At 33.4% G+C, this 25,455-nt stretch overlaps 2 protein-coding genes across 2 annotated transcripts; both read right to left on the bottom strand.

Moving 5' to 3' along the window:
* Positions 1-18: 18 nt before the first annotated feature.
* Positions 19-990, bottom strand: LOC110095602. Its single transcript, XM_020821215.2, has one exon. It carries the CDS (start codon positions 772-774, stop codon positions 256-258), a length of 519 nt encoding a protein of 172 aa, XP_020676874.1. The 5' UTR covers positions 775-990; the 3' UTR covers positions 19-255.
* Positions 991-7,922: 6,932 nt separating this feature from the next.
* Positions 7,923-25,138, bottom strand: LOC110095601 (BTB/POZ domain-containing protein At1g30440). The gene is made up of 6 exons (XM_020821211.2): positions 24,951-25,138; positions 24,688-24,789; positions 23,960-24,018; positions 11,056-11,125; positions 8,800-10,002; positions 7,923-8,590 (listed from the first exon to the last, which is right to left on the bottom strand). Exons 3-6 carry the CDS (start codon positions 24,016-24,018, stop codon positions 8,033-8,035), a joined length of 1,890 nt encoding a protein of 629 aa, XP_020676870.1. The 5' UTR covers positions 24,688-24,789; positions 24,951-25,138; the 3' UTR covers positions 7,923-8,032.
* Between the last annotated feature and the right edge of the window lie 317 nt (positions 25,139-25,455).

Below are 25,455 nucleotides of genomic sequence, written 5' to 3'. Positions count from 1 at the left end.
GATCCACTAAGTGGAAACCCTAGTGTGACATCTAAAAAGATATCTGGAGATCCACAGGGTCAATTAGTATACAACAAACGTGGCTCGCTCTAGGCGCGTACCACATTTGTTGGGGGGCATTTGTTGACCTGTAATTGGAAATAAAAAAATCAAATAAAAAAAATCGTACCCGCTCTCTGCACTCGCACGACGTCGCCGCCCTTCGCACGACGAGGCCATACATCGCGTCGTTTCATCGCACGACCTCACTGGGCGTTAAAAAAGAAACGAAAAGGAGAGGATTTCGGCTCTGACATCTCTCTCGCTGCTCTCTCTCGCACTCGATCTCTCTCGCTCACCCTGCTCTCTCCTGGACAGAACGGAAGTTACGATAGTTTGATCGGAAGCAAGAAGGGAGCTTACTCGTTGAGAAGGTAGCCACCTATCTTCCTTTCGAGCGCTTCTTCTACTCCTTCGCAGCTGTGCGACTTCGCTTGATCGACGACGTTCCCTCCTGTATGAATCGGAAGCTACGCCATTTTGATCGTGAGCAGCGACGGGAAGCTCGCTTGCAGTGAAGTAATTTTCTCCCTTTGGAAGGCTTCTCCGGTTCCTTTGTTGGTGTCCGACTCCGCTCCTCCGACGTTCCCTGCTGTCGGACCGGAAGTTACAACAATTTGATCGGAAGCAGAGAACGGAGCTCGCTGGCTGTGAGAAGGATCGGAGGCTCCTCTGTGCTGTTCGGCTTGGCTCATTCGACGGCATCCCCTTCCCGCCGGATCGGAAGTCAGACATTTTTGATCGGAATCAGAACAGGAGCTCGGCGGCTGTGAAGATAACTGTCTACCTTTCGCGCGCTTCTTCGGTTCTCCCGTGGCCGGTCGACTTTGCTCCTTAGACAACTTTCCCTTCCTGAACGGATCGGAAGTTGCGGCATTTGATCGGAAGCCAGTACAGAAGCTCGCGGCTGTGCAGGCAAGTTCTCCCTACCCGCACGCTTCTTCGGCCGATCCAGAGAGGGAGAGAGGGTGAGAAATTTTTATATATAATATTATTTATTTATTATTTATTATAATTTTTATTAATTATGTTTAATAATTATTTAATTATAATAATAATTAATCATCTAATTATAATTAAATTATAATTATTAATTAATGATTAATTATAATTAATCAATGATTAATTATAATTATAATTAATTTATTAATTATAACTATCTAGTGATTAGTGGTTAATTATTAATTATAATTACTTAATTATTATTATAATTAATATTAAATTAAAATTAAAAAAATGCAAGAATATCCCTCTCTTACCTCGGTGTGCGTGTCGAGCCAACAAACCGCCCATACACACTTTTCTCTAGCATGGTGGGAAGGGAACACGACACCTACGACGAGGTAGGTGAGCGACCCTTGAACCCAAAATCCTGTCATCGGTGTGTGTGAGGAACCGGTCAACCACCTATACACCTTTTTCTTAGCATGATAGTAGGGAACCTGGTGCAACACATGCGACGAGGCAGGTAGGCCCGATGCACGCTTTTCTTAGCGTGGCTAGGACAACTCTTAAGTACCCATATGCGGCTCTATACCTGCGGGGAAACAACTGTTCTTCTCCTTCACATGTACATTTGAATACTCATATATGATTTTCTTAACTTGGTGGGGACAAAGATTTTACGGCCGCGGTGTCCTTGTCCGAGGACACATACCGTACACACTTTTCTCTAGCGTGGCGGGAGGCCCAGTTTTCCTTAGTTTTCACCTATATGGGGGAGATGCTGAGAGGTTACCAAAATTTTGGGTGAACATACGACCGCACTCGGGCTTGATTGAACTCAAAAGATAAAAGAGCTTGAACTTGATTGGACCAAAATGACTTAAATGAACTCAAGCAAAGACTTGAGTTGGACCACAGGGGACTCAAACAAACGGAAGAGGCTCATTTTGAGCATGAACTTTATTTGAACATGTTTTTTGGACTTGAACTTGTACTTTGAGCTCAAACATGATTTAAACTCAAATGACCACATAGGACATTGAACTTGAATTGTACGACATCAAGTGAAACTTGGATTTGTGAACTAAATATGACAACAGGAGACTTGAATGAATGTAGAAGACTCATATTGAGTTTGAACTCAAGCATGAATTGAACTTGGACTCAAACATATATAAAAAAAAAAGTACTTGAGTCTTATACAAGTGAACTCCTATATTCGTATCACCAACAATGATCCGACTCCAGGAAGAAACATCAAAGAAAAAGATAAATGCAATATACATCGTGATATGTTCATAAGCATGATGTGGAAAAGGCACAACAAATATAGCACCTGCATTCGATCCAATTTGTTGTCCACAAGTAAAATGCAAAGTTACTACGTTGAGTGTGAATGCCCACTAGTAACATTAAAAGATCAACATTTAACGCAACATCCGTACAAACATACAGTGTCATGCCACAAATGATACGACGTGTTCGTGAGCAAGGTATGAAGGACATTCAGCAGATGAAGAAGCTGTCTTATAACACTTCTAAAATCAACATCAAAACACAAGCAATCATATTCAATCCTGCAAGCAATGAAAAAGGAGGGGATGTATAATTTGACCCCGAATAAATATACAAGCAATAATTCCTACGAGCATTAGAGGACATGCAAGTAGATGTGGCAGTTCACCAATCAACAATACATAAGGAAGTCAAGAACATATACAAGCACCTACAAGCTGTGTAGTAGAAGATAATAGATTCTACATCATCCTTGTAGTCAACGCCTATATAATGTCAATCAAATATGTTGATCATTTGCAAGTAAAGACGAATGATATGCACCAAATGCATTCTTCTACAATAAAAAACGTGAGATTCATTAGTGCGCTACAATCTACTCACATAAAGCAATAAATAGTACACGATTGTCTACTTCTATAAAGCAACGAACAACTCAGTCTAGAAGCTGTTACAACACGCCACCGGATCTGCAACACTCATGCAAGCAGAAAGAATGTGTCTATAAGTTACAACGCCACGCTATCGGATCTGCATCATGTATGCAAGCAGACAGAAGGCTTGTACAAGCTTCCATGTAGAGCGTTGCATTCAAATGATAGCGACCCGCTCAACTGATCAAAGCTAAATATTTCAAAATGCCCCTACACATGCACCGTAATTTGTATACACATAGATACACTAAAGGGGTAAATACAATTGCGACCCGCATAGGCCCCGACGAGCATGTTTTGGGTATGCATGTGACGTCTAGGGATGTTGCGCAGGCTAAATAATGAATCTGTTCGAACCCGATCCTTTTTGACACGAATCGAGGCATTAAATAAATATGCGGTCACGAGGTCGACCGGGATATTTATTTTATACATTCATATTAGGCCTTCAAGATCCTTCATAAGAAAGCTTCATTGATAAAATCATTCAACCGCATTGGCCCCAGCAAGGGTGTTATAAGTACACACATTATCAGGGACCACGATGACCCAGGACGACGAAACCATGGGATCTTGATCGGGTCCATCATCCATTCCCCCATCATCCGCTTTAAGTGCAAGATGATGAAATTTCTAATTATAAATATCAATCCTCCAAATAGAAACTCATGTTGCTATTATATGACAGATGACGCGTATTTCTACGTATCTGATTAATGACTTGCCTTAATTGAAAGTTCTCTCTCGTTATCGAGAGGGGTAATTAACTATAGGGGCATGTGCCTATAGAAAACCAGAACTCAGATCATAAAGTCCTCGCAAAATGAGGGCGAAATCTCTGGGTGTGTCTTATCTACAAACCCAATCCACCTTCCCAAAATTTACCCCAGAGCATAATTCCGTTAAAACTCCCTCGAAAAACAATAAGGGGAGGTCGGGGCCCAATTTTCGGAAGCCCACATCTAGAGATAATGATTAGAGACTATAATGAACATTTTATTAGTAGGTAATTATTAATTATTATTATTTTTTGTAATTTTAAGTAGTTAATATTTAATTTCATTGTCTTACCCAAAAGTTATTTTTGTCTCAAAGATATGATATAGAGGCTATCTATTTTCTTGGTGGTGGTGTTAGCATTGTAAAAAAAGGCATTAATTGGAATCCAGATTATTGCAAGTAATACACTTCACCAACGTTCCTTCGCCCTTCTTCAACAATTAGATTACGAAGTGTTCACATTTTTATATCAATATGGTATTGGTGAATATTTATATTTTTTCCTTGTTAAATAATTTTGAGAAATTATTATTTGGAATAATATCTATGAGGGTAGCATTTCTTGTTGCTCTAGGGTTTTCATCTTGCAATGTTGAAAATTTAAAGCATTATGAAACCTAACATAAGCTTTGTCTACGGCGGCTTTCTTAATGCTTTTAAAAACGGCTTTTAAGTACAAAAAATTCAGTTCAATTAATTTTTATACTAAAAAACCGTCTTAAAATTTTCATTTGAGACGACCTTTTTTACGACTTTTAAAAGCAGTTTTTTAGTACAAAAAATATTTTTTTACTAAAAAATTATTTTAAAAAGCAATGAGTAAACCGTCCCAAACAAAACCTTAATATATCTATTCCACATTTATCAAAATGGAAGTAGTAATTTATTGTAGTTGAATATTTCACTTAAAATATCAGTCGTTGTGATAAAGAGTGAATCATAAAGCAACATCTTTAATCTTCTTAGCTAAAATTTGGGAAAATTGATCTATTCAAGCTTTTTTTGAGATAATTTTTTTTGCTGCTTTTTAAAACGACTTTTTAATACAAAAATTTTTAATTCACTAAATTTTTGTACTAAAAAGATGTTTTAAAAAACAATAAAAAAATTATCTCAAATGAAACCTAATATATCATTGCTCAAACAAAATATGGATTGGTTGAACTTAGGTTGAGATTAACCCTAATTTGATGTTTAATTTCAAATTTGTTTGTGACTAAGATTTCATTTGGAATAATTTTTTTACTGTTTTCTAAAACAACTTTGTAGTATAAAATTTTTTTGAATTAAAAATTTAGGATACCACAAAACAACTTTAAAAAACAACAAAAAAGTTGTCCCAAACAGAGCTTAAAGCTTCATTTGGAAAAACTTTCTTACTATATTCTAAAACAATTTTTAGAACAAAAATTTTTTTAACTAAAAAGTTTTTAAACTAAAAATTTTTGTACTAGAAAACTGTTTTAAAAAGTTGTTCCAAATAATTCCTAAGGCTTCATTTGAGATAACTTTATTACTACTTGTTATAAAATTAAATTTTTTGTATTAAAAAGTTATTTTAGAAAATAATAAAAAAGCTTTCTTAAATAAAACCTTAGGCTATGTTTATGTGCATATGCAATAGTAAGAAATAATATTGCTACATGAAATTTAGACACTTATTTGAGAATGTTACGAATTAGGCTACATACTGATTAGAATAAATATCAGATATTTGCTAGACGTTCTAATAGAGTTTAGGGTTTATCTTAATAGGCAGACTTAGTATTGGAATGAACAAAAATATTAAAAATTATTCAAGAAAACAAACATTCTATTTAAAAAGTGAACAAAAATATTTTAGAGATCTAGATAAGATTTTGTTTGGGATAGTTTTTTTTATTGCTTTTTAAAATAGCTTTTAATACAAAAATTATTTGAACTAGAACTTTTTATACAAAAAAACAGCTTTAGAAAGCAATAAAATAGCTATCACAAACAAAATCTTAGAATTGAGGTGTTTTATTTGCTCAATCATGTGGTATTGTTTATATAATCTTGAAATTAAAATTTTGAAACTGTCTAGTATGATAAAAGCTAAAAGAGAATTTTAGGATAAGGTAAGAATATGAACTTAACTGAGGATATTATAGACTAATTTTTAGAAATATAGATGAATATTATAACTACAATTCATAATCATGACAAAAATTTCTGAGAACTTTTTTTTTCTTTTTGCAGCTTGTCCAGCTGCTTTTCTGACAATGTTATCTATGATCCAAATCTCTTGATAAATTTAAACTAACTTGGAAAAAAAATTGAAGGGTGGTAAAGGAATATTTGTATGCTCAAGGTTTGCTTAAATATGAAAAAATAACAAAAAATATAGCTCATCCAATATCAATTCTGATTAAACACCTGGCTCAATACCTGTAAGTTGTTGATTTATATGAATTGAATGTAAGCTTGATTGCTATCTTCTTTTTCTTTGCACTGCAGATGTGACAATCAAACAAGCTGACTAAGATGTTTCAAGAGTTCGACAGAAACTTCAATGTGAAATTGAAGCTCATGCAACAACCATCTTAAGATGATTAAGTTGTTAGAATTGATGAATTATTGTAAAGTGTGTCAGAACTTTTCATTTGAAACTTTCCCATGAGTTAATGTTTAATTAATTTTCTTTTCCTTTTTGGTTAGTTGGAGTGAAAGGATGTTCTTTTTTTATCAGATAATGATTTGAAACACAAGTAGTTTCTTTGGTTTTGCAGAATTAAATAATGGAAGCACTTGTATAACCTATTAAGCCTCGTTTTGAAGCTGCTTGACATCAATCATAAATCTTTTCAAACGAGCAACAATCAAAACTCTAACAAGATAATGATGCATCTCAATCAACATGCAAGAAAGCCGTTTCAAACGAAGCCTTACATATTAATATTTTGATAGTTAGAATGCATGCTGGAATAAATAGGATAATGCTAAATATACAATAGTTTCAAGTTTCTGATTGCTATTTAAATTTGGATATGACTGTTGGTTCACTATCAGTTTAATAATTTTTTGTTTAAATGGCATCATTTAATAATTTTTTTATTAACTCCATTAGTAAGTCATACTTTTAATTGTTATGATGATGCAGTAAAACATTAAGATGCTAGATCATGCAAGACATCTTAAGGTCTATTATTTTTCAAAGCAAAATATTGATTAAATTTATAAAAAAAAGCACCAAAGATTAAAATTTATGGCTCAAATGTAATCAGGCAAAAATTTCATCACTCAAGATTCAAAATCAGCAATAAAAACTGTCACCAAATGATTAATTTAAACAAGCCAAACCTGAACTTCGCAAGAAATCTTATATAATGAATAAAAACCACAAAACTGTTCAAAACTTGCACTGCAGAAAAAAACAAAATCAGAAACAAAGATGACAAAATCTCAATCACGCCTTCAAAATCATATTACAAAATACCATAGATGAGAAAGAGCAATGTTAGAAATCATCAAAGATCTAAATCTTCTATATCGGTATAAAATGAATAAATAAATAAACTTTTCCAAAAATTTGTCCTCAACACTTGGAAGGTACTAAAATAATTTATATCCAATAACAAACACAGATTTTGAGAGGAATATGAAATTTCATAAAGCCAATACTTATTTTAAGCACATCAAAAATCCTATAAATAAAACAAAAATATTCCATAATAGTTAGTTTTCTCAGAATCCCCTAACATACACTTTCCTAGAAACCTCCAAACTAACTTTAGCATTCCCTGATCAAAACAACAAATTTAACATCTCCAAAATCACATTTTCCAAGAATATCAATAATATATACTTCTGCTACAGTGCCATAAATGGAATCCAATACGCAACTTTGGCCTGTTGGTTTGGAGCTTTAGCTACCAACAAGAGATATTAGGTTCGAGTCTCGCATATGTGATGTGTGTATGAATTTATCTTAATTGGCCTAAATGTCCAAAAAAAAAGGAAATGGAATCATGTAAGTGTCAATTACCTGCTACGGAGAAAAATTAAGAATAGAAGGAAACTGAACACCCAAGGTATGACAAAACACATCAAACATAAGTGAAGCAATGGACCTCTGAAGGACAGGCACAAAAAAGCATGTGAACCATATTAATTTGAAGTCTTGAAAATTACTAATCACATGAAAGAAAAATACACTGAAAATTTTGATTAGTCCTCCCTTTTCATATTTAGAGCCAACAAGAGAGGATAAAGATCCATCAGAGATTGTCAATTGAAAAGAATGAAACGTATAAATCATACAAAAATAAAACTAACATGAAGTAGCTGAGTAGGGTAGCTTACTTTTCAATCGATATACTTGTGCTCCTCTTATGTCTTGGAAGCTTTGCATGAAGCCTCTCAATCTTTTCACTTTTGCTCCTTTGATGGCCATTAACTGAGTCCTCCTTTGCACTGCACATCAGTAACTTGAGCTTGAAGCCAAACTTCTTAGGATCAACAGTCCACCCACTTCTCCCCTGTCCCAGTCTCTCGATCTCTTGCCTAATCGTCGAGCACTCTTTCTCAAGTTCAGAGACACGCATCCTCATGTGATTCATCCCAACCTTCAATATCTGGTTATCCTTCATAGAAATGGCCCAACCACCACCCTCAGTTGGGCCCACATGACCACTTCTCAGTGCTCGAGAACCACCATCAAGGTTATCTGAGACAAGGAAGCATCCGGCAATGGAGGTTCTAAGTTGAAGCTGCTCAAAGAAAAGAACTTGGACGATGACTCTTAGAGGAAGCCTCTCATTTTGTGCTGCATGAGTGCAGGCTTCAAGAGAGAGCTTTTGGCAGTCCATCAACCGGCAAAGTTGCTCTCTCTCTGATTCTGATATCCATGGGTGTGCCTGAATGTCAATGTATAAAATTAATTCCAATAAAATTCATCGTATATCACTTTTGGTTTCTTCAAACAACAAAAGCAATATTGTTTTCGAACTCTACAAACACCTTCAAAATCTCTCAAACATGACGATATCAATTTCACACACAAAATCATTATTTTAATCTATAAGCAACAAAATGAGTATTAGGGATATGATAAATTGTTCATAACCTTCAAGTATATATCGATAGCACGATAAAGCCCATCATCCAAGGGACGGGCATACTCAGGAACAGCAGCTGCAAGTGACTGAAACTTTGGTAACTTCAAGTTAACATCAGATGCAACCTCGGCCAAAAAACCATCAATAAGTTTAGCCACAGTGGTTATTGGCGTCAATGACAGAGAACCGATCAATTGTTCATCATCTACAAGATCTGGAGAGGCACCACCAATCTCCTGATCCATGGCTAGGAAGTGCTCGAGAATTCTCTGTATGCAATCAACATCATAAAGTGTTTCCATGGAGTATGAAAATGTAGGCATCAGCAAATCTTCCAAAGCAGCATCACTCAGTTGCATTCCTATCCTACTTTCCAGGTTAGACACACACGTAGAACTTGCTTTCAATATCAAAGCAAAGCGGAGAAGATTACACAGAAATTTTGTCGATGTTACGCCCTTTTGAAAGGGCAATAATCTGTCAATTTCTTCAAGAAGATTTCTTTGTTTCTCCTCGGACGGTGCAGTATCCAAGGTTGCATTTGATGTGTTCTGTCTCTTGTTTAATCCATGAATATACCTCTTCGCATAGCAGGTTAGAGAACCAGCAATAACTTCTTGTTTGATACCTCGGGATTCCATTGCTGCTATCACCCTCTTATATGTAGGAAAACTCAAAGATGAGACATCTTCATACCACCAATCAGAGCTACAAATTCTTGTTCTAGCTCCAGTACTTATTCCATTCCAGAGGACACTGCCACCAGGACTTTGCATCGATCCATGCTCCATCATAGGCCAACCAAACAAATTCGGATCTTTGCAAGCCTTAACAGCTAATGATTCAATGCATTGTTTCACAATGTTAAGATCTTCAGCGTAAGGAAGAAGATCTTCACATGTTTGGAGGGCTTTCAAGGAATCTTTCCAGCTAAGGAGTACAACTTGGTTTATGAATGTTTCAGTCTGTGAAATTAAGTTCCCCTCGGCTACTTCTTCAGTCATTTGTAGAAACTCAGCGGCACAGCGAAGGGATACCACATTCGAAGCAGTCAGTTCTAGCTTCACGCCATAGCAAAACTTGGCGACTAGTTCAAAGGATTTTGAATCACCAGGAATGTCAGGAAGCTTAATAAAACAGCCCTCCTCTTCTTCCTTGCATTGCTCAGCAATCAGCTTTTCAAGAAGTATACTCTTGGATAAAAGAGGGAACTGAATCAAGTAAATAAGAATGTTTAGTCCAGCAACTGACTGGAAAATGCCTTCTAAATTATAGGTATACAAAAAAAAAAAAAGAATCATGTAAAATGATCATAATGAGTAATCACAATTTAATCACATGTACACCATATGAAATGAAAGTTTGCATTCTGCTTAAACTCCTTTCAAATAAGACATTGCTAGTAAAAAAAAAAAAACAAGTTCCTCTCAGAATTTTTTGGATGGTGAATTCGATGGCTTCTATGAGTAACAGGCATGGCAAAGCAACAAAAACAACAACAAGTCTTTGTCCCACTACATGGGGTCGGCTACATGAATCCTTTTTCTCCATTATATTATGTTAAAAGTCAAATTCTCAATTAAATCTAATAAAGAAAGATTATGTCTAATATTTTCTAACCAAGTCTTTTTAGGTCTACCTCTACCTATCTTAACATAAGTCAAATCTAATACCTCTACTTTCCTAACCGGGTCATCGGAAGGCCACCAATTTATATGACCAAACCATCTAAGACGACTCTCTTTAATTCATCTTCCACTGGAGCTACTCTAACCTTTTCACTCATGGCAAAGCAATAAAGCTTAAATGTTAAGCAAATAAGTTCATGAGCTAACTTCTTTTTATATCATGAAGCAAGTCAAGTGAAAATACTGTAAGACAGCTTAAAGAGTTAAAGGTATATGACATAACATTAGCACAGCAATAACTGACATGTTAGTTATTTTTTCATTGTACAAGGAAAATTTTCTGCTGGAGCCACTACAATACCTCTATTAGAGTTTATTTGGGGCGGCTTTTCACAATTTTCTAGTTACAACTTTTTATTTGTCTTTAAGAAATTTTGGTAGTCAGGAATATTTTATAATAAAATTTATTAGAATATGATAGCTAAAAGAAAATTTCTATAACTAATTTTATTAAAATCTATAGCCATCTCAAATGGACGCTTATCCTGGGTTTATTACCAAAAAGTACTAATCACAGTAAGGTAATTTCACTCTCGATTAAGGGATTCACATTTAAAGAATTTCCAAGTCTCCAACCTTGTGAAGATGGAAGGACATTTCCCCAGCTTCAACTGTAACATCGCTGGGAAGGCCGGTAGGGCAGAACCTGCAGTGAAGTGAAATAGGATCCTCAACATAAAGAGACTTACATAAAATGAGAAAAGTTACAAAGAAGCCATATATTGCATAAATATTTTGAAGTTTAATATTGATAACGTACATGCAGCAAAAGCAAAATGACAGTGTAAACACTTAAAAGTAGAATCTTGGACAATTATGGTACACTATGGTACTTAACCTCAATTCCGATTTCAGAAGCAAACCAACTTTCTTAAAAGGCCATATGCTCGAGTGGCAAGTGATAAATTGCATGAAATAGAATTGAAATTCAAATATGTCAAGAGAAAAATAACATTAAATATAAAAATTACATAAAAGTAACATATAAGATCAAGTTCAACTCCATATTCTTTCTTACTCAATTTCCTACTCGTCCACATTTAATTCCCAAAGAAAGCTGAAATAATTGGCAACAATTTAGAAATCATTTACACTATAATCATTGAGGGGGTCTTTTTTTGAGTCATTGTCATAACAAATTAGTCACTCTCATGTCTCATCCTGTGGAATCAAATGTCGCTCTATCTGATTCTTCTTCATTTATTTTAATCATCTTCCTCTTTCATAATTAGTTGTCATCAACATAAAGATAAAGAGTAATATTCCAAAAGTTTTAGAGGAGAAGGTGATGGTGTGCTACTTGCAAGTGATAGTGGCGGGGCCAATAATGGTGGTGGCTGTGGCAAAGGCGATGAGCTAGAGCTCGAGGTTGTCGAGAGGAAGTTGTGGCTAGAGGGTACATGAATGAGTGATTTGTTCAAAGCTTTAGTTTAGGATTTATGTATGTTTATATATATGTTTATATATATATATATAAAAGAATTATTTTTAATTTTAAAATATAAAAAATATAATGTATATATAATGTCATGTCGTGTCCCTTATTTGTATGATATCATCTTCATGACCTCATGATCATGTCTATGCATCCTAGAAAATGACTCAAATTGACTAAAGCATGGTGTTGAAATTTAATTACAGCAAAGACTAATATTTTTAAAGAAAATATGTCGCATGCAAATCATCTTAAAATTAGCTCAGAATGATTAAAACCAAGTGTTGATAAATAATTACAACAAATGGAAATATTTTTGTGCGTCTAAATCAACATATGAGACAACAAAAATAGACCAAAACAAAAAAGAAATAATTCTTGAAATTAAATTACAGCATATAAAATTATTTTGAGTATTTAAATGGCAAGCAAATTCATCTAAAATGACTCAAATATGATTGCTAGAATATTATTGCAGCACAAAATTATTTCGAGTGCTAAGGAAACGTGCAAGGAACAAATCAACTTCAAACTAATTACATGTATTTTGGCATTTATTTAAGGTGCAAAATAATCTTTGTTAGTCTCTAAATTGATATGCTAGGCAACTTATGTTTGATCCAAAGTGACATTAAATCGAACATAGGAATTAACGACAAGAAGATGATGTAGGCAATGCTAGATTTTTTTTCCTTGCTTGTTGGCTATATGGGTATTTAATCTTGGGTTGTTATTTCCTTGATGGGCTTGGCCCATATTTCTCGATATGTCTTGGCTATTTGGTGTTCTATGCTTGATATGGATTGCTTGGTGGCTGGTTGGAATTCCTGCTGAGTTTCTATGCAGGTTTCGGTTTTTCCACTGCTTGGAAACTCTGTTTTGTTGATTTCCAACTGCTGGTTGTTCCCCTCTTCTATGCTATTTCCTAAGTCTCTTGAAAAATCTGCTTGACTTAGCTGTTTCTGGATATTGGTTCCCTATGCTGGCCATTCCCCTCAATGTTATTTCCTAATTTTTGTGTTGGCTCCTATTATTTGCTTGGGGGGCACATTTATGTGGGTTGTTAGGTGTTTTTCCTCTTATAAAAGGGGGTGTTTTGGCTGCTTGAGAAGGAGGATTTTTGGAGATGAATATTTGGAATCTATAGCATGAGGGTTTCTTATAGCTCGCGAGCTATGGTCTTCTACCTCCCTTACTCCTAATTCGTCTGTCTTTTATCTTTTTCTTCTATCTAAGATTTCCATTTCACATGTATCTTTCTTTTTAAATTTTTATAAGTTGTAAGTTTATTGTAGTGTTTCGTTTAATGTATGTTTGAAGTAGTTGAATTTTAAGGCTTTGTTTGTCTATGTTTTAAAGAAAGGAAGTCTTTTTTTTTTTTTTTTTTTGCAACTTCTAGTGTTGTGCTTTTTTTAAGTTGCATTAGAAGATAACATAAGTTTTTTTCTAAAAGATTTTCATACAAGGCAGGAATTACTTGCATATCATTATGACAAAAAATATGAGATGACTTTTAAGCATGAAATGCAATGTTTTAAGAGTAAGGTGTAGGGTTGCAACATATTGAGCATTTGACAAGTTACACATGGCTAGACTTGATTATAGCTTATTCATGATTGTTTGATTAAGTAATCAAATAAGTTTGAATATTTTTTTAAATACCTGATAATTAAAATAAACAAGTTTGAATATTTATATGTTCAACTCGTTTATGTTCATGAACAGCATTGTTTAAAGCTCGTGAACAAATTTGACAAGAAGCTCGTAAAAAGCTTGATTCATGTTTGATGTAGAGATAGAGAACAAGCTTGTTTACAAGTAATGTTTATAACTAAATACATTTCTTAATATCAGCTTAAATCTTTATTTAGTATATATCATATAATTTTTAATTTTATAATAATATATTAACTATCATCATCAATGATTATTTATTGCATGATCATTACCAACAATATCATAATCATATCTCATATAACAAATTAAACATCTAAATAACCTTGAATAAGTTAGCTTAACTAATTAATTATACTTTAAGGTTAATTTCTTTTAAATATATATATATATGTATGAATGCATGCATGCATGTATGGATACATGCTCATATATCTTTTAAATTTATTTGTGAGATTATTAAATTATTTAGAAATGTTCTTTTTAATATAATTTTGGATGACAAATCTTAGTTTAATTGGATCTTCAGTCTTGGTTATCTTTATCTTCATCATATGAGAAACCTATGGACCTGTTGAAGACAGTAAAAGTATTCAGAAGATGATAAAGAGAGTTTTTGCTAGCCGGCCTAAAGACCAGGAGATTAGCATCATAAATTAGATGGGAGACATCAGCACTGTTCTTGGTTATGGGGGAGAATGACCTATTATAACACAGAGTCCATAAGTCTAGAAAATACATCCATGATAAAAGTGAAGAGGAAGGAGGGTAAGAAGCATCCCTGTCTTAAACCTTGATTGGAGTTGAAGTAGCCCATCTTCCCACTGATAATAACAGAGTAAAGGAACACAAGAAGTGCAATATTTAATCCAGTTAATGAAAGTGGGAGGAAAATTCAACGAAGTCATTCTGTTGTAAAGAAAATGTTTGTCCACATTATCCAAAGTTTTTTTTTTTTCAGATCAATTTTAATATTGAAGTTTTGATTGGACGCAAAGTTGAAAGCTCTCAAAATTTCATTAGACAGAATAATATTGTTAGCAATATATATTCCATCAATGAAGAAAACTTAAGCTAGATGAATCAAATTTGGATGCAAGTCCTTCAATCTGTTTGCAAGCAGTTTGACAACCACTTTATGTGTGATGTTGCATAAAGAGATAGATCTGAAATCCGACATGGAGGAGGCATGCAAGAAATTTAGGATTAAGGTAATAGCAGAGTGCATTAATGAAGTCTAATTGCATAGAGGAAGTGAGATAAGCAGTGTCTAATTGCATGAATGAAGTGAACACCAATAATTCTTGAAGAATCGAGCACTAAAACCATTAGACCGCGAAGCTTTGTCATTGCCAATCTCAAACAGAGCAGATTGAATTTACTCGGGCTGAAAATCCATAACTAGATTGCATCCATCCTTATCCAAAAGATTAAGACCAAGAGGAATATTGTCACCATGAATGTCATAAGAAATGTCATTATTGAAGAGAGTGCAGAAATAGTTAATGGCCGTAGCAGCAATACCTTGAGTATTAATGGAACCACCTTGACCATTAATTTCCCTAATAATGTTCCAATTAAGTCTCCTTTTAAATTTTTGATAAAGTAACTTCACCTTTAGAAAGTCAATAACATTTAACTCTTTGTACGATCCAGCCATCCTCACAGATAGTGGCTTGAATCAATTCTCTCTAATTGTAGAGGGCTAAAGCAAAGTAGGTTACTATCCAAAGGGTTAGATTGAAGATTGTTAAAAATGGCATTTGTTTATCCTTCAAATAGATACTGTTGTTGTGGAGAGCAGAGAAGGAATACAAAGTTACATTTTTAAGATCCATTTTAACAATTTTCAGTTTGTTACAAAAAGAGAGCATAGGATTCCCTTTGACAGCAACATTCCAGGCAGAAAGAAGGATGGTGCTTTATTATATATGAATATCTTGTAAGTAGTAATAGATTAGTCCATTTGAAGCAAGACGGGGGGAATGGTCAGAAGAGAGGAGACACATAATCTTGATGTGAGATAGTGCAAAGGAGGTCAACCAAGTATTGTTACAGAAAGCCCGATCCAGAAGATATCTGATAGGGTTAAGATTTTGTTGGTTGAAGCAACTGTAAGTAACACCATTGTGAGGCAGGCCTATCAAACAGATCCTCCCAAAGAGATTTTCTTTTAGTACATTGGTAGTGTATAGATAAAAGTGATGCATAATTTAATGATGGGGGTGATGGTGAGAAGGCTATGGATGTATTGTGAGTGAGCTTTAATGAAGATAAGTTGACAGTGTTGGCATTCCACTTAACCCAAATGCAACCATTAGGAGCTAAGAGAAATTTATTATAGCTACCTTCATTCAAGAACATCTTGTATTGTCTTTGATTTAAAATACCCTCAATGGAAGACCCACTAAGCTTGTTCTCAATCAGCCAAAGCACCTCAATGCTGTGATCCCAAATCAAACTCCTACAATCATTCACACGGCCATCACTGTTTAAACCTCTTAACATTCCAACAGAGGAATTTAGGAAGAGACATGGGAGTTATTAAGAGGATTGGGGGAGCCTCTGATAGTTCTGAAACCACTTGAATTATATAATGGCACATCAAGAGAGGGCGAATTGATATTTTAAAAATCTTTTTCAAAAAATCCCTTTTGACAATTTAAACAACCAAATTCAAAACTTTAATGCGGAAGCGAAACTAATATTCAAAATAACACCAAATATATTTTTGTTTTTACCTTTGTAGAAAAATAAATATTTTTATTCCTTTTTACTTTCAATTATTTTTTTGTTTATTTTTCAACCAGAGATAGTATCAATCAATCACAATTGATTTCGTATCATAATGATATCCAAACTCAAACCAATCACATAAAAGAAATATGCAAGAAAATAAATTTGCAAAAAGTAAATGCGAAAAATAAACAGAAATGCAAATCGTAATGCATGATGATTCAATCAACATGACCTATGTTCACTCCCCGGAGTCCTCTCCGGTATTGCACTAAACAGTTAATAACTCATTTAGCCTCCACAACAAGACGAATAATCCCTTACACAATCACTTATACCAATCCGGTGCAACGACGTAGTTGAATCTCTTTCACCAATTCAGTGCAGCGGAGTAATCGAATCCCTTTCCACTAACACCGGTGCGGCAGAGAAGCTGAATCTTTTGACATCAAGAACTTCTTTCGAGTTTCCCTTAAAACAAATATGGACTCATAGAGTAACAAAGGTGGACATTTGCTAGAGCAAACCGTGTCAAAACCCCCTCTTACACTCACTTGCATTCATAATGATCTCCCTCTCTCACAAGTTCACCTCTCTCCCCCTTATTCAAGATTCTCTCTTCAAACCCTTGCTTATAGAAGACTCGCGCTCTCAAACTGCCAAAGACACTTACAAAGTCTATTAAGAAAGTTTAAATAGTGGGCTTCCAAATATCCTAATTTTTTTCAATTCTACCAACTCTATTCGTACAGTATGATCAATAGATCGTACAATATGATTAGTTCAACAATCTCACTGTAGTATTATATGATGAATAATTTATAGTACGATCAATTCAATTTCTTAACTGATCGTACTAGACAAATGCACAGTAGTACTATACGATTAGTTTAAATCAATGAACATATCGTATAGGACAAATCAATTTTCATCTAAAGAGTCCTTGGGTGAGTCATACAGTATGATCTTGTGATCGTACTATATGAACTGAACTTCATCCAGAGACTCCTTGGGTGAGTTGTATAGTACGACTGTAATCAATTCAGATCCGATTTGAGTACTTAATTAATTGACCTAATTATGTAATAATTTCAAAAGATCGTACAATACGAACAATACATATTTTAAAATTTAAATTTGTCTATTTAGGTAAGTTAAATTCGACAATAGGGTTTCTGGTTATAGTTGATCATCCAATATGATGTAGTGTTCATACTGTACGATTAGTTATATTTGAATTTAATTTTTTATTAAACACAAGTCAAAAGAACTAAAAGAAGAAAAAACATCATTCCAGTTAAGCTTCAATCAACGGGCTTCTTATTTTTACCTGAAAGCATATAAAACTATGTAATGAGCAAATAGCTCAGTAAGTAACTAAAATCATACAACTAAAATTAATGCAAGACAAAAGAGAAGCAGTATGTTTTAAATCATGTTTTAAATATATATATATTTATCATGCAATAAGTTTCATTTAATCATACCATTCAATCATCATCATCAATCCATAAGTTATACAATAGTATCAATATTTATATTCAGTAATTAGTATCAGTATAGTAATCAATATTCTATCAAATATTAAGTTGAAGGTATCTTATATCTTACTCCTACACTTATAATTCTCAATCAATCGGCCTTATCACTCCCAATCAATGAACTCCTTATAACTCCTCTTGAATCACATGATAGTCGCCCCGAATTCTTATAACTCTCAATCAATATTTGGCTCCTTATGACACCCATTCACTGACTCTCATCAGTGGACCACATGAATATTTAAGATATTATATTAGATTATCATATCATATATCAAATATCAATCAGTACATCATATTCATACATCACATCAGATTAAGACTAATAGCAATATTACATAATTGCATAACTCAATCATATCAATAATTTCAGTATGTATTATTTTGCAATCTTATCAAGTCAAATCATAATACAACACTTTTCAATCCATTTCCAGTCTGCCTTTTTTCTACTCATTTTATCCAGAAATTTCTATAAACATAATTAACTGGTGAAAATATAATAAAATCATATCATATTATTCATAATAATCAAATCTATAACATCTCAAAAATTATACGGTAAAAATTTTTAAAATCAGGAGATAATGCTTTTTGAAAATTTAGGAGAGATGTATTCGTAGAAATCAAAATCATCAAAAACATAACAGAATAGTTACTTACACTGATCAAAACACTTTTATAAAAAAAGCAATAGACAAAAATTAGCTTTCTATCTCCCTTCTCCCTCCTCTTCCTCTCCCTTCTCCCTTTCCTTCTCGAGCAAATCACGGCCAAAATGGGCAAGGTGATGACACTGGAATATCTTATTGCTTATGTTCAAAATAAAAAATATATAAAAATACTGTTAGTGGCTTAACACTTCAGCGCTAACAAGTATAGTGCCGAAGCACTCTAGTTCAAATAGAAATTTAAAATTTTATATTTTAAAATACTTTTCATTTTCGGGTTTTTACAATCTTCTCACCTTTGAAAAATGTCATGCTTGACATATTTATCAATCCGAGAGAGGGAACATGCTCAAAATAAAATTTCTAAAGCAAATTGGCTAATCGGTATTCAAACAATTATAAATCCAACATCATGTCAAAATCTATTTAAAATTATATCAAAAAATTTAACTTGCAAAGTCTAAACTAACACAAAAATTATATCAGTCATATTCTCGGTCATTTCAGGATCCTCTTTCATTAGTTCCAACAGTCTACTTCCAATCTATCCAAACAATGGGCATTCTGTCATTCAATGCTCATAATCACATCATCTAAAACTTTGTCTTGTCACTCAATATTAGAGTCCCGCATATCTCCTCCCACATCAGATACATTGCAGTATGGTAAGTATTTTAACAATCATGCCTGTCCTTTTCTTACTACTTTCACTTATCTTCTTGTAACTCTATCCATACTATTTGACTAATTTATCACTTGCCATTTGAGCAATCATATTAGCAAACCTTTCCATATTCCCTAAAGTTACTGAAAACACTTTAGTGTTGGGTTCAAATTTTTTTTTCTTATTGGGTGTATTTGCCTAATCAAAAGAAATCTTAAATTCAAAACAAAATAAACAAATAAAAAACAAAATGTTCAAAACAAAATAAATCTATAAATGCATTTAATCAATAAATAATGTAATCAATAGTACAGCTCCTGCTACAAGAAAATTTTTCCTCTGACCATTGCTCTGATATCACTTTGTCACACCTCGGGATCTAAAGTAAAAGATTTTTTTTTTTTAAATTTTTTCCTCTTGGTTATATTTTCATTTGACAACTAATGTTCAATTATTTAGAACCAGATTAATTTACATCCAAATCATTTTGACATCCAATGCTAATTAATTGCATTAACAAAAATCAATAAACAACGAAAAACATAATTATCTCGATACAGTCCAAAATAATATATACAATAGCCTTCATAGACTATAAAAAAATATAAATAAACTAGAAGAACTGAAAGAAAAATAAAACATCATTACAGTTAAACTTTAATCCACAGGTTTCTAACCTTTACCTAAAATCATATAAAATCACATAATTAGCAAATAGCCCAGCAAGTAGCTAAAAGCATACAATTTAATGGAAGGCAAAAGAGAAACAATATGTTTAAATCATAAGGAAGTCTATAAATCAATATATATATGTCTGGTCACATGTATCAATCAACCATTTTGTATTTATAATACAATCAATTTCATTCAGTCATATCATTCAATCAACTTCCTAAATCCATTAGTTATACAGTAGTATTAGTATTTGTATTCAGTAATAGTAAGTAGTAACAAAAATTCATATTTGTATTCAATAATTAGTAATCAGTGTATAAGTATAGTAATCAATATTATATCAGATATTCAGTTAAGAGCATCTTCTATCTTGCTCTTGTACTTATGATTCTTAATCAGTTGCCCCTTATGACTCTCAATAAATTAACTTCTTATAACTCTCATTGAATCATGTGACAATCGTCCTGATTCTTTATGACTCTCAATCAATCTCTAGCTCTTTATCACTCCCATCCACTAAATCCTATTAGTGGATCAAGTGGATGTTGAGGATATCACAGAAAATTATCATATCATATATCTGATATCAATCAATACATCATATTCATACATCAAATCATATTCAAACTAATAACAAACTAATTTTTTGCATAAATCAATCATATCAATCATTTCAGTACATATTATCGCAACCAGACCCGATATGACCCAAAACTGCACAAGTAATTAACTGAATTATAAACAAACACTTCATAATAATAATCATAATAGATTTTAAGCCCAAAGTTTTATATCTTCATGACCAAAATCCCACCTCTATCGCCCACTAGCACCAGCATCACAATACTTCGATAATAAAATCCCACCACGGTTGCCCCACTAGCGTCGGCATAACATAATCCCACTTCGGTTTCCCATAGGCGCCAGCATCACATCACAACACATTACAACATATTTTTTAATGCATTTAATTAATTAAAGAATAATTTGACTCAATTCAGAAAAAACCAAAATACCGTAACGGTATACAAAAAAATTATTACTGAGCAAAAATTCACAACTTCGAAACATAACCAAATTATCAGAGATTATATAAAGCATCATTCTGAAGTTTTAATTGAACTGAAACACTATTTTTATATGTCAAAATAAATTTCGAAGTAGGCAAAAATACCCTCCAAACAATTTACAAAATATACTCAAAATATTCGTAATTACAATCTCTATAACATATAAAAAGCTACACGATAAAAGTTTTACTAAAACAAAATTATCCTCATTTTTCAGTAACAAAAATACAAATTTGATCAGAAAAATATCAAAAACATAAAATTATTGAAATCTAAAATAGGCATAACTTAACCTACCTCAAGATGAGCAAATTTTCCAGCCGTGATGATGGACAAAAACTGCTCTATGACTGCCAAACAAAATTTTAAATTATAACATATTATTTTGTAATCTTATGTCAAATCACAGTACAACACTTTTCAAGCTATTTTCAGTAGGTTTTTTCAATACTCATTTTGTTAAGAAATTTCTATACACATATTTAACCCGTAAAGATAATAAAATCATATCATATTTTTCAGAATGATCAAATCTATTACATATCAAAAATTATACTGTGAAAGTTTATGAAATCAGGAGATAATGCATTTTTGACATATTTAAAAGAGATAAATTCATAGAAATCAAATCATCGAAAATAGATGTAAGAGGATAATTATTTACAATTATCAAAACACTTTTTATAACAGAAGCAACAGACAATAATGATCAAAAATCAACTTTCTAGTCTCCTTTCTCTCTCATCTTCCTCTCTCTCTTTTCTCCCTTTCCTTCCCGAGCAAGTCGTAGCCAAAATGGGGAAGGTGGCAACGCTGAAATATTTTAAAGCTTAGATTTAGAATAAAATATATACAAAAACGTTGTTAGTGGTCTAGCACCACAACGCTCAATAGAACAAGCGCTCCAGTTTAAAAAAAAAATTTAAAAAAATTCATATTTTAAAATACTTTTCATTTTCGGGTTGTTAAAACTTAGGACTAGACTAGGTGTCATTGACATTCATGCTTAGGAAAATTAAAGTAAAGGTAAGTTAAGGTTTGTTCGTGTGTTTGTTTGTTTATATTTTTATGTTATGTGGTTTTATTTGTCAAAAATGTTTATTCCTATTATGAATTGTGATTGTTTGTGTATGCTTTTAATTGCAAAATTCTCTCTGATCATCACGCACAAAACTTAGTTTTTTATTCACATCATATTGTATGATAAACATAAGATTCAACCGTTGGCACCAATAATTGTCATATTAACTGTTCTGGACTATTCATTATTGCTTATTATATTGTACGATGCCATTTGGTTAACAGTCATACCAACAACTCATCGGGATGATCGATTTTACACTCATTGTATTAGGTGATCCCTAATCGTATTGTACGATTTGATTGTTGATTGTACTTTCCCGATGAGACGTTTTGGATGGAATTGATCGTATTGTACAAATAACCTATCGTACAGTATGATCGATCCGAGTTATAAAAGGGTAATGCATGCATGTTTTTCACACTTCCAAGCTCGCTTCTCTCATTCTCTAATTTTATACTTTCCCACTAAATTTCTATGGCTCCAAAGTGCACAAGGGTTGATCTCCACCAAAGGGTGGACTATAGGTTTCAATGAGAGGAAGATGAGGATGCTTATACCAGATACATGAGTGCTTCTATTACTTATTCTAAAATCCTCAACTAAGCAAACCTTTCATATTAGGTACTAAATCTCTTTGCCACCTCTCCACTCTTCAATTTATCATTTGCCTTGAATTTTTTGCCAACCTACGCATCACCTCAGACCGCACTACCCTTCAATCTCGAGTAGCTACCGACAAGTAACCATCACCTTAGATGATCTACATGAATACCTCCACCTCTCAAATGTCGGTCCATCTCCCCACTTTGTTTCAGGTTCCTTAGACTACAACTGGACCTTTGTAAATACAATCATTAGGAACTCCCCTTCAGCTCAACACCAACCCTTAGTAAGTTCCTTAGTCCTCAACGCACGTATCATTTAGCACGTTCTTCAGAATAGTGTCATACCTAAAGCTAGTGACCAAATTAATATCATTCCCGTACTATCCTTAATCACATTCTACTGCATGACAAGCTCTGCTAGGGCTTGGTCAGGGAATGGGGAAGACCAGAGCTTTGGTGGAGACAATTGAAGAAATCACAAGCTGAAGGAAAGGGTGGAGGGGCAAGAAAAACCAAATCCTAGCAGAGCTCATGCGCAAAACAACATACACAATATTCCTTAGTTGTTGTGATCTTTCTTTCTTGAAAGTCTATCTCTACTGGTCGTGACACTCACACTCAATAGATCATTTAGTAGGGTAAAAGAGAACATAGATGCACTCAAGAAGAAATAATTTCATTTGTTTCATTATCTATTTAGAAGTACAAAGGACTCATACATATAGCATAAAAACATAACTACCAATTATCATAATTTAAAGTTGAGGAGAAGAAGTCCGAAAAAAGGTGGGACAGAATTTAAAAGAAAAAAAAACAATAGATGAGAGGGTAAAAAGTGATAAAACAAAATAAAAAAATATGGTAAAAAGTCAAAAAGGGTGATAGTAAAAGTCAAAAGATATAAAACTTACTAAAATCAACCTATGACTCAATAATGCATAAAACATAACATGGCCCATTACCCAAAATGAACAAAAAACACATAAGGATATAAATACATGAAAATAACAGTATAACACCTCACCTTACATAAAAAAACTCAAACTATCATGGGTACATCGTAGTGGCCGTTAGATACATGAATCTAAAATCATGAAATATTGAATTAGCTCCACTACTCGTTCTACATCACAGTGAATTTCTGTAAAGCTCCATATTAATTAATACTGGAATTCTCACAAACTGGAAAACAAGTAATATAGCACTAAGAGGCATCAAAATAGGATGAATATAAGTCCATGACAAAAAGAAATAAACAGAAAACTGCTTCTCATTGTAATAAGAAACAAAACATCAGAAAGTAAGGAAAGATAACTTAACCATACCAGGCCAGCCCTTGGCGGTGAAAGGCATCAGGTTTTGATCCCAGTTTCAAGCAAGCCATCTAATAAATCAAGCACAACTTAAGAATAAAGGAAAGCTCAAGGAAAAGGACAACTAAAACCTAGGCTAAACACTCAAATAAAACTAAAAAAAAAAAAAAAACCAAAAATTTTTCACAAAGAGATAAACAGTAGTGACTTTAAAAGACATATATAGTGGAGATCATAAAGCTACCAAGTTAGCCCCAAATTTCCTAGATAAAAAAGCAAATGTGACATGGAAAATTACTGGCATTGCCACAATCCGAGATAAATTAACCAAAAGAACAATAACTTGGCAAGCATTTAGCTGAACTCACCGAAAGCTTGATCACAAGGTCACAAAAGACATGCCAAAAAAGTCATACAAAGCTACACATTTATGAAATCTTCAAGCACGAGTACAAAACACCATCAAATCCAGGCGGAAACCAAAAAAAAAAGGGTCAAAATAAAAAATGTAATACAAAACCTGGTTTTAACAAAATAACTAAACCCATCACAAAGAAAACTCTGCAATGCAGACCTAATCTGACTGCACAAAAGAAAAAAAGAAAAAAAGATTGAATCTTGAACCTGCGAATCTCCAAAATGTCCCAGAGAAGACAGCTCTAAACCAAACCACAGTGAAATAAAGGGAGAAAGTGATCATTGTAGAAGGAAAAAAGGCGCCTTTAGGAAGGAGAATAGACCTTCTATGCAGTCGCTTGCTTTGGCCTCTCCTTAGAACTTCAGACGAAGTTGCAGGTTAGTGTTAGCAGGAGGCGACCGCGACTGCGGTAAGAAAAGTCGATCTGGCGAAAGAGACAAGGACTAAGAACTCAACTTGCAGTAAAACCCAAAACCCTCCTAAAATTATTGAGTACAATAAAATATATCCTCCTACAGAAAGTGAAGCCTTGGATTCATAAACCGCATTCTTCGTAGTTGAAAATATTTAAAATAAAAAACTTACATTTTAGAGAATCGACTTCTAGAAATGTGTGTTGAAGGAGGGAAGGGAGATTCTCTTTGGAAGAGAAGCAGTAACCAACAAGATTGCTGAACTGTTCCAAAACCATAGGGAAAAATAAGTTAATAGTTTCCCTTCTGTCAATAATTATTGCAGAAAATTATGGCGCACACCTAATCCCATGTGGGGAAATGGGGGCTCTTTGGACCCTGAACTCTGCACAAGGAAGACGATGCTTTGAAAACTGGAAGCCTCGACAACATTAATAGTCTAAAAGCTTTGATTTTTAGAAAAAAGCGCTTAAAATAATCATTAAGGTTTAGCTCTCTTCTTAAACGTCTCGCAATCATGGCTCAGTTAAAATTTTCAAATGATCAAGTTTAAGGGGCCGTTTAGTTGTGTATATTTCTAGTGTAATATATTTTAAATGCATACATTCTAATAATTTAAGTATTCAATCAGGTGAATTTAAAAACAATATAATTTATTGATGAAATTAAATTTTAAC

Source organism: Dendrobium catenatum, unplaced genomic scaffold (assembly GCF_001605985.2).
Source record: "Dendrobium catenatum unplaced genomic scaffold, ASM160598v2 fragScaff_scaffold_1125, whole genome shotgun sequence".
In the NCBI taxonomy this organism is placed as follows: domain Eukaryota; kingdom Viridiplantae; phylum Streptophyta; class Magnoliopsida; order Asparagales; family Orchidaceae; genus Dendrobium; species Dendrobium catenatum.
The sequence above is the reverse complement of the archived record's forward strand: the minus strand, read 5'-3'. Positions and strand labels throughout refer to the sequence as shown.

What these genes read in the sequence shown, in the direction of transcription:
- LOC110095602 (XM_020821215.2), bottom strand. Translation starts at nt 774, where the DNA reads ATGTCTGACTTCCGATCCGGCGGGAAGGGGATGCCGTCGAATGAGCCA.
- LOC110095601 (XM_020821211.2), bottom strand. Translation starts at nt 24,018, where the DNA reads ATGGCTTGCTTGAAACTGGGATCAAAACCTGATGCCTTTCACCGCCAA. An exon ending in CACCGCCAAGGGCTGGCCTG is followed by an intron (nt 11,126 to 23,959) that starts GTATGGTTAAGT and finishes ACTTCACTGCAG; the next exon opens with GTTCTGCCCTACCGGCCTTC. An exon ending in CTATCGATATATACTTGAAG is followed by an intron (nt 8,591 to 8,799) that starts GTTATGAACAAT and finishes ATTGACATTCAG; the next exon opens with GCACACCCATGGATATCAGA.